At 46.7% G+C, this 13,436-nt stretch overlaps 1 protein-coding gene across 1 annotated transcript in view; it reads right to left on the bottom strand.

Annotated features, from left to right (window-relative positions):
* VWF (von Willebrand factor) overlaps positions 1-13,436 on the bottom strand; it is a 134,268-nt gene that overhangs the window by 109,516 nt on the left and 11,316 nt on the right. Inside the window, exons 4-6 of the mRNA XM_035028418.1 lie at positions 10,847-10,949; positions 10,091-10,299; positions 3,746-3,870 (exon numbers count right to left, since the gene is read on the bottom strand). Of these exons, the coding sequence (XP_034884309.1) occupies positions 3,746-3,870; positions 10,091-10,299; positions 10,847-10,949 (437 nt within the window). The remainder of the gene's footprint in view (positions 1-3,745; positions 3,871-10,090; positions 10,300-10,846; positions 10,950-13,436) is intronic.

The raw sequence follows: 13,436 nt of genomic DNA, 5'->3' as shown, positions 1-13,436 counted from the left end.
GGGCCTCAGCCCAGCACTAAGAACTTGGTAACCAATTTCTCAGGCTGCTCCCAGGACACTGGTTAGTAAGGACTTCAACGCACCCAAGAGACAAAGTGAGTAGCAAGCCTGCAGCTGGAGCCTTCAAAAAGCACCCCTGCAGAAAAACAAGGCTTCTCTTGGATTCTTCCTCCCTCCCTTCCCTTTGTCCCCAGGAGACAGAGTGTCCTATCTGCTTCCTCAACTCCGCCTAGTATCAGGTTCTTCATTTGAAAATCGTTTTCACCTCCCACCTCTTATGGATAGGTGAGAGTATCCCTTTGTACTCCAAGGGTAGGGGAATATTTGTCCAGCTTACTTGGCACTGGCCCATGTTTGCAAAATACAGTGACACAAAGCCCATGCCCTCGAAAAGCCAATTCAGTACTTATACGGCCTGCAACCCCACCTCACCCCTGAGGCACCCCTGCCTTAACCCCACCCCTGCCTAGAGAACACTGAAGGGCAGGAGCGGGGGAACCGCCTGCTAGCCACAAAACAGTAAGTTAGGAAATAAAAGACAGAAATGATCAAAATCTCTCTTCCTGCCCCTCACTGCACATGATTTCCTGGAGGGCACTCCATCTGAAATTCACTGGGGTTACCAAGCAGCTCTAGAAGAAAATTTGGCTTCTGTCACTTACCCTGCTCCTCAGCATGAATGTGTTTAGACACCTTCTCTCCTTCTAACCTCATGCTGTGCTCAGCTCCCCAAAAGGAACTGGGTTATAATTGGGAGGAGGGGAGGAAAAGAGAAAGGAAAGAATTTTGGAGCTTATGCTTACAGCGAGCTCTGTGTGTGTTTGGCCTCTTCCCATTCTCATGGTATGGCCACTGCAGCCTCGAGAACAGACAACGGGAGGACACCAGGGGTCAATAAATAATAATAATATTAATAATAACAAGAACAGTTCATACAATTGAGCCCCACCGCCCTAAACACTCCATACATATTCTCTCTTATCCTTGTATTGGCCCTGTGGGTTGCTCTTCCTATGCCCATTTTACGCATGTAGAAACTGAGGCTCGGACAAGGCAAGTGTCTCCCCCAGAGTTACAAAGCCAGGAAGCGGCCTGACCCCCAGCCCATATCCTTAGCATAATGCTGAGACCCACAGAGGAGAAAAAATCAAGGGGCTACCAAGGGCATGCACCAGATATTTCGAAAGTTTTCCTGGAAAGAAGAGTAAACTACCCTCTTCCACACAACAACACCCTCCTCCCGGGTGTTAGAACTTGGTTGGCCTTAGTTGGTTGCCAGTACTGGGCTACGTTCCAGGTGACACAGATGTTTATGAACAAGCCGGAAACCTAGCACCACTGAAACCTTGGAAACCCAAGAAAAGGAGGCATTTGGAATGTGCTTGTTTAGAAATTGGAAATTGTGTTTACAATCTAGGCAGCTGGACTAAATATCAAGCTAGAGTATTTTCCTGTGCCTGACAAAGTCCTTGGTTCTGATGGAACAATCTGGAAGAGACTCACTGCGTGAATAACCAGCTAGCAATGAAGGTCTCTCATGCTAAGGTAGGGGACTGTGTGTGTGTGTGTGTGTGTCTTTTGCTTCTGGAGTAGGGGATGGCTGGAATTTCCCTACTCCTGTGCAGAGTTGGGTAAATCAGACTTCTGCAAGCTGCTGACGGGTGATCGATACCGTGAAGGTAGTCCCAATCCCCAGACACATAGCACCACCGACTCCGCATTTATCCACCCACTGAATGTTTACTGAGACTTACTGGAACCTGTCTTTCTAGCCCAATCCACTGAAACCTGCAGAGAGTTCTAGAGCTGAAAGGAACCATAAGAATCCTGGAAGCCATCTCCTGAGGGAAAACCCAAGGACCACAGGCAGAGATAATGAGCAGCCTGAGGCAATGAGGCCGAACAGCAGCCAAGGGGGAGGCAGAGATGGGGAACTCTGACTCTGCAGCTTCTTAGCTGGCGACTCTGGGCAGGTACTTAGCCTCCCGTGGCTTCGGTTTCCTCACAGCTCTGGTGAACTAGAAAGGCCCACCGTGGCCTGCCGAATCCTGTCAGGGCGGTGGGCCCGGGGATAAGCAGGGGCTGTCCTTTTGCTGTGGGCTGGAACAGGGCGGCTGCTCCCCGGGTGGGGGCTGGGGAACAGCGTTCTACAGGGGCTGTCCGGTGCAGCGCAGATGCCCTTCAAAGCCAAGGACGCATCCCCTCACGGCTAGCAGTACTAGCTGCTGAGGGCTCACAGCTGCGTCCCTGCATGCGTTGCCCTCAGTCCAAGAGACTATCCTGCCTCCCTGCCCAAAGGAAGCCTACCTCCGATGACCAGCTGGTCGGTTCAGGCTTGCCTGGGGGCCCCCAGCTTTCAGAGCTCCCTGAACGATCAGCTGAGACCTCAGTTTTGAGTACATGGCGGTTCACCCTCCCCACCGCCCAGCACTGCCTCTCTCAGTCCCTCTCTCTCACGCTGCTCCTGACAGGTCCCCAGTCACTCCCGGCATGGGGGACCTGACTTACACCACCTCCAAGAAACCCTGTCCCCCAGACAGTGAGTGTGTGCGCACAGCCTCAGTAGGACCATCCCTGTGCTGACAAGGGCCCAGCTTCACCCCGGAGCCATGCTGCTTCTCCTCTCTCGGCCCCGGCAGCCGGACCCCAAGGGGGAGAGGGTTCATCCATCAAGGGAGGTCCTTCCCCTTCAGAAGCATCACCTTCCCAACACCCCACCCACCGTGGCACAAGTCCACCCCTGGAGAAGGTAGAGGCAGAGTGCAGTCTTGCCCACTCTCTCCCACCAGACCCCCTCCTCTCCAAGGGGGCGGTTCTGGTAGTGGGGTCATAAGGAGCAACTCTGAAGGGGAAGAAGCTGCTAACGGGCTACCATATGGTTAGAAATAGGGGTTGTGCGGAAAGGGAGGGGAGGTGCCACCATCGGTACTGAGTCCCAGGACAGAGGCACACAGATGATAAGGAGGCCATGGGACCACAGAGGCAGTGACTGGATTGAGGCAGCCACAAGCCACGGAATGCCACAGCTACCAGAACCTGGAAAAGGAAAGATTTGCCCCCCAGAGCCTCCCAGGGGAGAGCGGCCCCAGTGGCACCATGATCTTGGCCCAGGAAAACTAAATTCAGACTTCTGGCTCCCAGAACACGAGAGAATACGCTTCCATTGCTGTAAGCCACTAATTTTCTGGCTAATTTGACACCACAGCCTCAGGAAAATATTATCATGCCCAGGCTGGACACCTCAGGCCCACCCCTCCCTCCTCTTCCCTCAGCTTCCCTGACGATAAAGTAACCCCCTTCCTGCTGATGTGCCAGTAAGACTATGGTGCCTTGCCCTCCTAGCTGTACTTTATAATCACCACTTGTTGAACACCTAAAAAGGAATAGGTTCCTGTTGCAGAATTTCAGACAGGTGGCAGGTGATGATGGAGATATTTGGGGACAAGAGAGGGCATTAGAGTGCAAAACAGAAAAGTCTAGTCACTCACTCTACCAACTCATTAGACAGACCCATTTTCAGAGTTCCAGGTCCAGAACAGTGTTAGATTCGAGCTAACCAGACTCCGGCCACAGTTGGTTTTTAGGAGAAAATGGCTGCCCGTGGGAACCCTTCTTTGAAGAGCCAGAGGGACCCACAGAGGTAGGCCCCCTGTACACCTCGATGCAGGACCTGAGGCCTCAGATGACTTTCTGCCTCTCACTCCCAGGAGTCCCACTCCCCTCAGACCACCCCAGAGGTACCCACCGGCTGCATTTCCTCAGAGGAGACATTGCATGGGCTGCTGGGAGGGGACACCCGTTTGCACCGTTGTTCCCTGCTGCTCAGGGCCCAGGAGTTGGCGAAGTCGTAGGGGTCCGAGGTCAAGGTCCCTGTGGAGAAGGTTTCAGGAACGAAGTCACAGTTAAGCCTGACCCAGGACTTCTGAGTGAAAAGTCTAGGTCTGTCGTCACCCAAATCAACCTTCTGTTAGATGGGTACACAAGCGCCTGGGCTGGGGACCACCTTTTGTGCAGCACTCAGTGGAATACCACAGGGCACAAGCCCCAGGGCTTAGCCAGTGTGTGGTGAGGGGTGGCTGGATGGATGCACACGGTGAGGAAGACGATGAGGAGCATGCCCATCCACGCTGCCTCCATGTCCTTGCGTGCCTTTCCCCTCTGTGCAGAATGCTCTCCACCCCCAGTACCTTGACTGTCTCCTCACATTCTTTGAGATGCAGTTCCAGAGCCACTTCCTCCAGGAAGCCCTTCTGAATGAGTTCTGCTCCCAGTCCCCTGCCCCAGCCTGTGTTCCCTCAGCACCCCCGCCATCCTTCCATCAAAACTCCCATCGCCCTTTGTGTTAGTATTCTTTTTGTTTATATTCATACTCTGTCTGACCATGAGCTCCCTAATTCAGGGGACAGGCTGTGTCTCTTATCTCTGGCTTCTTATCTGGCACTTTGTAAACACTCAAAATATTTTTGCAGATTGAAGGGAAGAATGTGACATGGAACCTGAGCCCCCAGTCACTGCATCCCCTGGGCTTTCACAGCGTTGGGGCCTTAGTGCTATACCGATCATGCCACCATCAGCTCCCACAACAGAGGGAGGGCCTATGGGCTTCCATGGCAAAGGAGATTCCTAATACCACTTCTGAGTCTTCACTGCAAAGGGACTAATGGAGCATTGAGGCAAACAGTCCTTTTGCATAACCAGGTCCGGAAGAGTGAAGCATGTTTCAAGGCCAAATAATGTACTTGAGAATAGAAAAGAAACTGTCCTTGGGGAAAGAAAGGCAGGACCTTGAAAGTATTGTCAGCTGGCATGTGGCGTGTGGTGAGCAGGGAAAATGCCCCCCCTCAAAGATTCACTTCCTAATTCCTGGAACCTATGAATATTCTCTTTTAGGGCAAAAGATGTGATGAAGGTTTTAAGGATCTTGAGAGGAAGAGCGTATCTTGGATCACCTAAGTGGGCCTTAGAGGCAGTGGGAGGAGAGACAGAGACACACACAGAGACAGGGATGTGGCCACAAGTCAAGGATTACTCCCAGTAGTTGGAAGAGGCAAGGAACAGGTTCTCCCCTAGGGCCTCCGGAGGGAGTGCAGGCCTACGAACACCTTGATTTTAGACTTTGGGCCTCCTGACCTTGTGAGAGAATAAACTTGCTGTTGTTTTAATCCATGGGAGAAGCCAAAGGGAATTTAAATTTTTGGAGTTTCTACTGTGTGCCAGGCATTATGATAAGTGCCCCCTGGGCTCTTAGTTACCATGTCACACAGGCTTGTTCACTTTCTAACATACCACAAGAACTCCAAAAACTTCAGATAATACCATCTTTGTATGGAGGCTATAAAACAAATAAAATTATTGTTATAAAGAAGAAATTGAAACCTAATACAAGGCAAGACAATAAGAAAAAACAATAGAGTTGAAGAAGAACCAAATTTACCTTCTAAAGTTACAAATATAGTCATGGAAATAGAAAGAAAACCCAACTGATGGGTTAGACATTATCTGGAAATTAGAGTTGAGGGAATTAGTGAACCAGAAGAGAGCTCTAAGTAGTGATGTGCTGATGAGCCATCTGTCTGGGGAAAAGCAAAGTCCTAATTTTTAGGATTTGCTGATTTCCATGCTGCAGATACTCCCACCATGGCCAATTTCAAACTACAAACATGACAGTACTGGATGCAGACTTGGAAAAGACCCACAGAATCAGTTCTCACCAGCCAGCATGACTGCACTACCCAAAAAGCAACAAAGAGGAATAGAGAGATAGAAAAATGAAAGTAAGGTAATGAGGGGGAAAAAAAGGATGGAATAAAAATATCCAATATATGTCTAACAGATGGAGAGAAAATGACTGAAATTTTTCTAAATCTGATGGAAGATAGGAGTCCTCAGTTTCAGGAATCACAGTCTCAAGCAAGATAATAAAAATAAAACTGGGGCGCCTGGGTGGCTCAGTCAGTTGAGCGTCTGCCTTTGGCTCAGTTAATGATCCCAAGGTCCTCTGATGGAGCCCCACAGTGGGCTCCATGCTCAGCAGGGAGTCTGCTTCTCCCTCCTCCTCCTCTCCCCCTCGACTTGTGCTCTCTCTCTCTCTCTCTCTTCTCTCAGATACATAAATAAAATATTTTTTTTAAAAGATAATAAAAATAAAACCCAAATCTAGACACAACATAGTAAAATTTCAGAATGCCAAGAACAAAGAGATGACTTGTATACAAAGATAAATGATATGATCTGCAATGAAATAACAGTTGGACTGACAATCTACTTCTCAAGAGCAACAATGGAATGACATCTTCAAAGTACAATGAGAAATAACTGATGTCCTAGAATTCTATACCTAGCTTAAGTATCATGTAAGAATGAGGGGGAGTTTGTTCCAGTTATCACTATCAGACCCTGAATGAAGGAAGTACTGAGGGATGTTTTTTAGAAAAATAGCAATTGGACCTAGAAGAAAAGAATGAAATACAAGGAGAAATTATGAGCAAAGAACCTGTTACACATGAAGATATATCTAAAGAAGCACTGACTGTGTAAAGCTATAATAATAATGCCAAATTTAGTGGTATTCAAACAAGGTGGAGGGCTCAGTGAGGTAGTGAGGAAAGAAGTAACATTTTTAAAAGCAGTAATAGTAGAAAGCACAAAATAAGATGATTAATAGAAAATGAAATACATCAACAACACAACTGAATATAAAATGAATGAAAAGAGGCAAAACTTCCCAGTTAGAAGACAGGAGAGATTAGGTTACATTAAAATAACAAGAATGAGGGGCGCCTGGGTGGCTTAGTCGGTTAAGTGTCTGTCTTCAGCTCAGGTCATGATCCCAGGGTCCTGGGATCGAGCCCTGCATCAGGCTCCTTGCTCGGGGGAGTCTGCTTCTTCCTCTCACTCTCCCTCTGTGCTCTCTCTCTCTGTCTCAAATAAATAAATAAATAAAATCTTTAAAAAAAATTAAAAAGAATTGCCACATGATCCAGCAATTCCAACTGTGGATATCTACCCAAAAGAACTGAAGGCAGGGTCTTCAAAAAATATTTGCACACCATTATTCACTCTAGCAAAACATGAAAACAACCCAAGTGTCCTCAAGGCATGAACAGATAAGCAAAACGTGGTAGATACATACAATGTACATTCAGGCTTAAAAATGAAGGAAATTCTGAGCTAAAGGGGATGAAGAGGTATGAACTTCCAGTCACAAAATAAATAAGTCACAGAGGTGAAAAGTACAGCATGGACAGAGTATAGCTAGTAAGATTGTAAAACGTGGTTTGGTGACAGATGGTGATTACAGTTATCTTGATGAGTACTGAGTAATGTATGGAAGTGTTGAATCACTATGTTATCCACCTGAAACCAATATAACACTGGATGTTGATTATACGGCGATAAAAAAGTGACTTTCTTCCTAAAGGTTTATTGTTAATAATAGCAATACTGCTTCAGAATATCCCACTTACATGTACAGGGTAAATATGTAATCTTGTACTTTCCAAGCAAATTTGTGAGTGTATTACCACTTCCTTCATGGCTCTTTGTGACTGGCACATCTGTGTTTCTGAAACAAACGGGCCGTAAGCACTTTTGTTAAATTGTTGACAAATAATCCTTCTATGTTGTTGTTCTCAAACCTGTTCTCTAGATGCTGAAATATGTTACCAAACAAGGTGCAAATTTAAAACAATGCCTGTGTTGAAATAAATGATTTAAATACAAAAAAAAGAAGTTCTGACATATGCCACAACACATGGATGAATTGTAAAGACATTGTGCTAAGCGAAATAAGCCAGTCACAAAAAGACAAATACTGTATGACTCCATTTACATGAGGTACTTGGAGTAGTCAGAATCACAGAGACAGAAAGTAGACTGGTGGTGGCCAGGGGCTGGGGAAGAGGAGGGAAGAATAGGAAGTTATTGCTTAGTGGGTATAGAGTTTCAGTTCTGCAAGAGAAAAAGAGTTCCAGAGACAGACACTGTGACTGGTTGCATCATAATGTGAATGTACTTAATGCCACTGAAGTGTGCACTGAAAAATGAGTAAGACAGTAAATGTCATTTTATGTGTGTTTACCACAATTTTTTAAATGGAGGAGAAAAAAACCCTATATGTGACTTTTTTTGTGGGGGGAGGGGCAGAGGGAGAAGGAGAGAGAGAATCTTAAGCAGTCCCCACGCCAGCACGGAGCTTGATCTCACGACCCTGAGATCATGACCTGAGCTGAAATCAAGAGTTGGATGCCTAACCGACTAAGCCACCCAGGTGCCCCTGCATGAATGTTTATAGCAGCTTTATCCATAATTGCCAAAGACTAGACACGACAAAATGTCCTTTCTTGGGGGCATGGATAAGCACATTGTGGTAGTACCCTTCAACAACAAACAGGAACAATCTCTTGATACATGCAACAACACAGATGGATCCCTAGTGGATGACGTTAAGTGAAAGAAGCTGGACATGGAAGGCAAAATACTCCAAGTGCAGTATGATTACAGTTACGTGAATTTTGGAAAAATCAAAACTATAGGAACAGAAAAAAGGTCAGTGGCTACCAGGGCTAGGGGCTCAGGGAGAGCTCACCTACAAAGGAGCACAAGAATTCTGGATGGAGGATACTGTTCCATCGTTTGTGGTAGTTACATGGCTCTCCACTTTCGTGAAAGCTCTTAGACCTGGAAGGGTGGCCTTAACTGTATGTAAATTATACCTCGATAAATCTGACTTTTAAAAATAATAATAATAAAATCCAGCTATGTGCTTCTTTCATGCAATACTTCTGAAATAAAACCACACAGACTGGTTGAAAGTATGAAAAAATATATGTCAAGCAAATACTAACCTAAAAAAAGGTGGTGCCTATATATTAATGTCAGATTTTAAGGCATAAGGTATTGTTAAAAATGACAAGTCATTACATAAAAGGAACAGTTCACTAGATTAAATATTTCTAAAATCTAATTGTAAAGGCTCAAAATATATAAAGGAAACTTGATAGAATTACACGAAGAAATTGACATATTCTTCACCACTGTAGAAAAATTTAATACAACTCTCTTAGAAATGGGTAGTTGAAGAAGACAAAAAGTAGTAAATATATAGAATATTTGCATAACACAATTAACAAACTTAATTCAACAAGTATATATAGAATCCTGCACCAATCAGAGAATACACTCTCTTGGAGCATACCTAGAATTGCAAAAAAGATCATGTAGGAGGCCACAAACAAATCTCCTCAAATTTCTAAATTAGAAATCAATTTAGTTATCAAAGATAACTTTAGAAATTCTAAACATCTGGAAATTTTGAACACACTCTACAGGTTAAGAAAGAATTCAATGGCAGTTAGAAAATCCATAGAACTAAATGAAAATGAAAATATCAAATTGGTGTGGCTAAGATGGCATTTAGAGGAAAATGTATAGCCTTAAATGTACATATAGGATGATACAAAGCGAGAAATCAGTGCTGGAGAAGACAAATACAAATGATCTTACTATTTTCCAACATATACAGTGAAATGAAGGGAATGGTCAGCCGTTTCTTTAGATGTTTACCCCTTAATCATAGGGTAGTTGGGTCATAAGGAAGAAGAAGAACTTAGGTACAAATGTTCAGCTTTTGTAAGGGAGCATCACTCATTAAATGTTTATGTAATTGAAGTTATCAAAAGAAGATTAAAGATGAGGAGTGGTTTCCGCATTGTCCATGTTACCTTCTGTTGCTCACAAACACACACCTAGACTGGCTTAGTGGGTATAGAGTTTCAGTTTTGGACAGTGGACCACCCTTTATAGACTTCCTCCATGAAGTTCTATTGAACTCATTCCGGAGGATCTGTTCAAACCATCCAGCACCTACCAACCATCTATCCTGTGTAACCTGCTGTGGGCAATTCCAAGTTGAACCAACCAACCTCCAAAGTGTGGTTTGGGGGAGGTCTAGGCAGTGGGGTGGAATGCTCAGAGTTAAGGTTGGCAGGATAAACATGACATGCCTGGGGGCATATTACTGAAGGTTTGTAAGCGGGGAAACGACAAGCATGACCACAACTCCAGGGACATGGTATCAAGAGACACTTACCTTCTTGTGTCCTGAAGTCATCCTCGGCAAAGATGTTATAGTCGCCACAGAGCCCACAGGTCTTGTTGAAGTATCTGTCTGACAGCAGGACTTGAAAGTTGCCACTGCCGTCAATTCTGGCCACAAAGCCGTAGGCCTCACTGGACAGCTTGTAGGATCCAGCCTCGGTCTCCAGGTACAGCCCGTTGGAGGCATAGGGCATAGAGATGCTGGAGGGACAAGGATGAGCTCTGGAAGCCTCTTCTCATGCGTTTCCTGGGTGTCCCTCCCACCTTTCAACCCCAAATCCATGCTCCAGCGTTGGGACCTTGGTGCAAAGTCGCTGAGGGCCTAGACCAGGAGTCGGGACACGGGGCTCCCCCCGCCAAGCCCTGCCACTCGCTTTCCCTGGGCACATTTACTTCCTCTCTCGGGGGCCCAGCTCCCTCAGCTGAAAAAACAAGGGGTTGCAAGAGGGATCCCTAGGGTCCTTTTTTTTTTTTTTTTAAGATTTTATTTATTTATTAGAGAAGGAGAGTGCAGAGTGAGACAGAGAGAGAGCACAAGCAGGGAGAGCGGCAGAGGGAGAGGGAGAAGCAGGCTCCCCACTAAGCAGGGAGCCCGATACATGGCTCATGGCTCGATCCCAAGACCCCAGGATCATGACCTGAGCCGAAGGCAGACACTTAAGCAACTGAGACACCCAGGCAAACTCCCTACCCCGCGTCCTATCTTTTTTAACTCGGACATGCCAGACATTCCAGGCTTCTGACTTACTTTTGGGTCCCCTGCAGCGCAGTACCATTGACAAACAAATGGATGCCAAAAAATTCTCCGAGATACACGGAGAGGCTCACTCTCTTGCCATTTTGGAAGCCCCCTGAAAGAGAAAAGAGTCAGTGTCAGTGATTATTACCAAGACAGGACATTTATTTCTAATCATCTTATGTACATCACGAATCTCATCTCCGTGGAAAACTCCCCCCACCCCAAGGACTTAAATGGGCAATAAAAATCTTCCGAAAAATATCATTTACTCACTCATTTTTCCATTCATCTAAAAATATTTATTGAAGCCTTCTGGATACATAGCCCGCTAACAGTCTCTTCTATTTCTCAAAAGAAAACTATAAAAGCATGACCCCTTCTTCTGGGAGCTTACAATCTTTTTTTTGTTTTTAAGATTTTATCCATCTATTTGACAGAGAGAGAAAAAAGGAGTGCACAAGCAGAGGGAGCGGCAGGCAGAGGGAGAAGCAGACTCCCCGCTGAGCTGGGAGCCCAATGAGGGGCTCTATCCCAGGGCCCTGGGATCATGACCTGAGCCAAAGGCAGACACTTAACTGACTGAGCCACCCAGGCACCCCTGGGAGCTTACACTCTAAGTAAGATAAGCAGGCAACAATTGACCATACTGTAAGGCGGCACATAAAAGCAACATTGTGAGTTATCTGTAATAGGTACCCTAGGATAGAGTTCTGTAAAATGTTCCCTTAGGACAGCCCAAACCAGAATCCCTGGGCTCTTTGTTTAAAATGGAGATTCCTGGGGTGCCTGGGCGGCTCAGTCTGTTAAGCGTCTGCCTTCAGCTCAGGTCATGATCCCGGGGTCCTGGGAGTCCCGGGATCGAGCCCCACATGGGGCTCCTTGCTTGGCAGGGAGCCTGCTTCTCCCTCTGCCTGCTGCTTCCCCTGCTTGTGCTCTCTCTCTTTCTCTCTCTGTCTCTGACAAATAAATAATCTTTTTTAAAAAAATAAAATAAAATGGAGAGTCATGAGTTCTGTTTCAGGTTACTGAATTTGATGCTCTGGGAGGCCTTTAGAGATCCTGCTGGCAAAGTGCCTCACCCCACGTGAGAAACTCAGGAAGGAGGCAATAAATGATCAATATTGCCATGAGAGATCTGTGAATAGGCGAACACATGAGAAAATCATCTCTGAACAAGGGTTCAGTTGTGAGGGGCAAACACAGAGGCCAGGGTGGGGGCAGTGACCTGAAAGCAGGAAAACAAGCAGGAGCCCCAGTTGCTGCAGCACCATGGAGACTAATCCCATCCTCTCCAAAGATTCTGACTGGCCACGGGAGGTGAAGGAGTCAGAAGGAACCATGCGGAGTCCGAGTCTCCAGCCTCAGAGACCCAGAAGTTGCTGAAAATAGGGAAGATGAAAGGCAGCAGTGCACATGCAGATGGAAGATGCTGGAGAAAAGGGGGTCAAAGATGGGGCTCAGTGACTGAGGGATCCTGCAGAAATGGGGCAAAGGACCCAGGCCGAAAGGTTAACCTTGAAAATGAGGAAAGATTCCCTCTCCTAGAAGAGTGTGGGCTCCAGCCGCTCAGCAAAAGAAGAGGTAAGAATGTCTGTGGAACTGGGGTGCCTGGGTGGCTCAGTCGGTTGAGCATCTGCCTTCAGCTCAGGTCACGATCCCAGGGTCCTGGGACGGAGCCCCGCATCGGGCTCCCTGCTCGGCGGGAAGCCTGCTTCTCCCTCTCCCCCTGCTTGTGCTTGCTCTCTCTCTCTCTCTCTCTCAGCTGCCATGGCTTGGGCCACTGACAAAGTCAGAGAGGAGTTCCCCAGCTGAGGCCTGAGCTGGACCGAGCTGCTAGAGGACAGCGATGAGCTATGGCGCGCACGCACGCGCACGCACGTACGCATGTGCCAAGCAGAAAATGTAGTCGCTTCTGGTGAGATTTCAGCGAGAGAGTCGCACGTAAAAAACTGGCCCATTCTAAGAATAGCTTCCTGAATGATCCACTCTTAGCAGCTCAGGGGCCCCCAGGAAAGGCCCACAGACCACCCACAGCACACAAACCACAGTCTGCAGAGCTCTGGACCAACACTGTCAGGAGGAAAACGAGACACCAACCACATTAAAGGAGTTTTTGTCCTGTTTGCCTGAGGAGCTTGCCTGCTCTGCATTTGCACTTAGAACAGTTTTGCAGCAAGCAAATCTTTAAACAGTTAAGCAAACTTTCTGACGGCAGGAAATTAGCCAAAGAAAAACAAACACAACCACATAGATAGGTGATCAGACAAACAGAATTAAACATTAATGGTAGAATCTGAATGGTGGGCATATGCGTGTTCGCTGTCTTATTCTTTGAACGTTTCTGAATACTTGGACATTTCCGCAGTAAAATCTTGAAAAAAAAACAAACAAATGGGACAGTCTGGTGACCACCTCCAGTTGGCAGTCCCTCCCCGGAGCCTTCCGTGCCTCTGGGCCTTCGCAGCTCCTCTCCTGGCCTGTTCTGGAGCTGAGCCTACCCATGCACAGCTCCATCACCCAGGCACAGTTCCATTCACCACCTGCCTGTGGGAAAGGGTGGATGATGAGCCCAAGAAGTCGGGGGCTCTGGTCCCTTATG

Source organism: Mirounga leonina, unplaced genomic scaffold, assembly GCF_011800145.1.
Source record: "Mirounga leonina isolate KUSES-001 unplaced genomic scaffold, KU_Mleo_1.0 Mir_201, whole genome shotgun sequence".
Taxonomy (NCBI): Eukaryota; Metazoa; Chordata; class Mammalia; order Carnivora; family Phocidae; genus Mirounga; species Mirounga leonina.
Note: the sequence above shows the minus strand (reverse complement) of the source record. Positions and strands in the feature narration are given on the sequence as shown.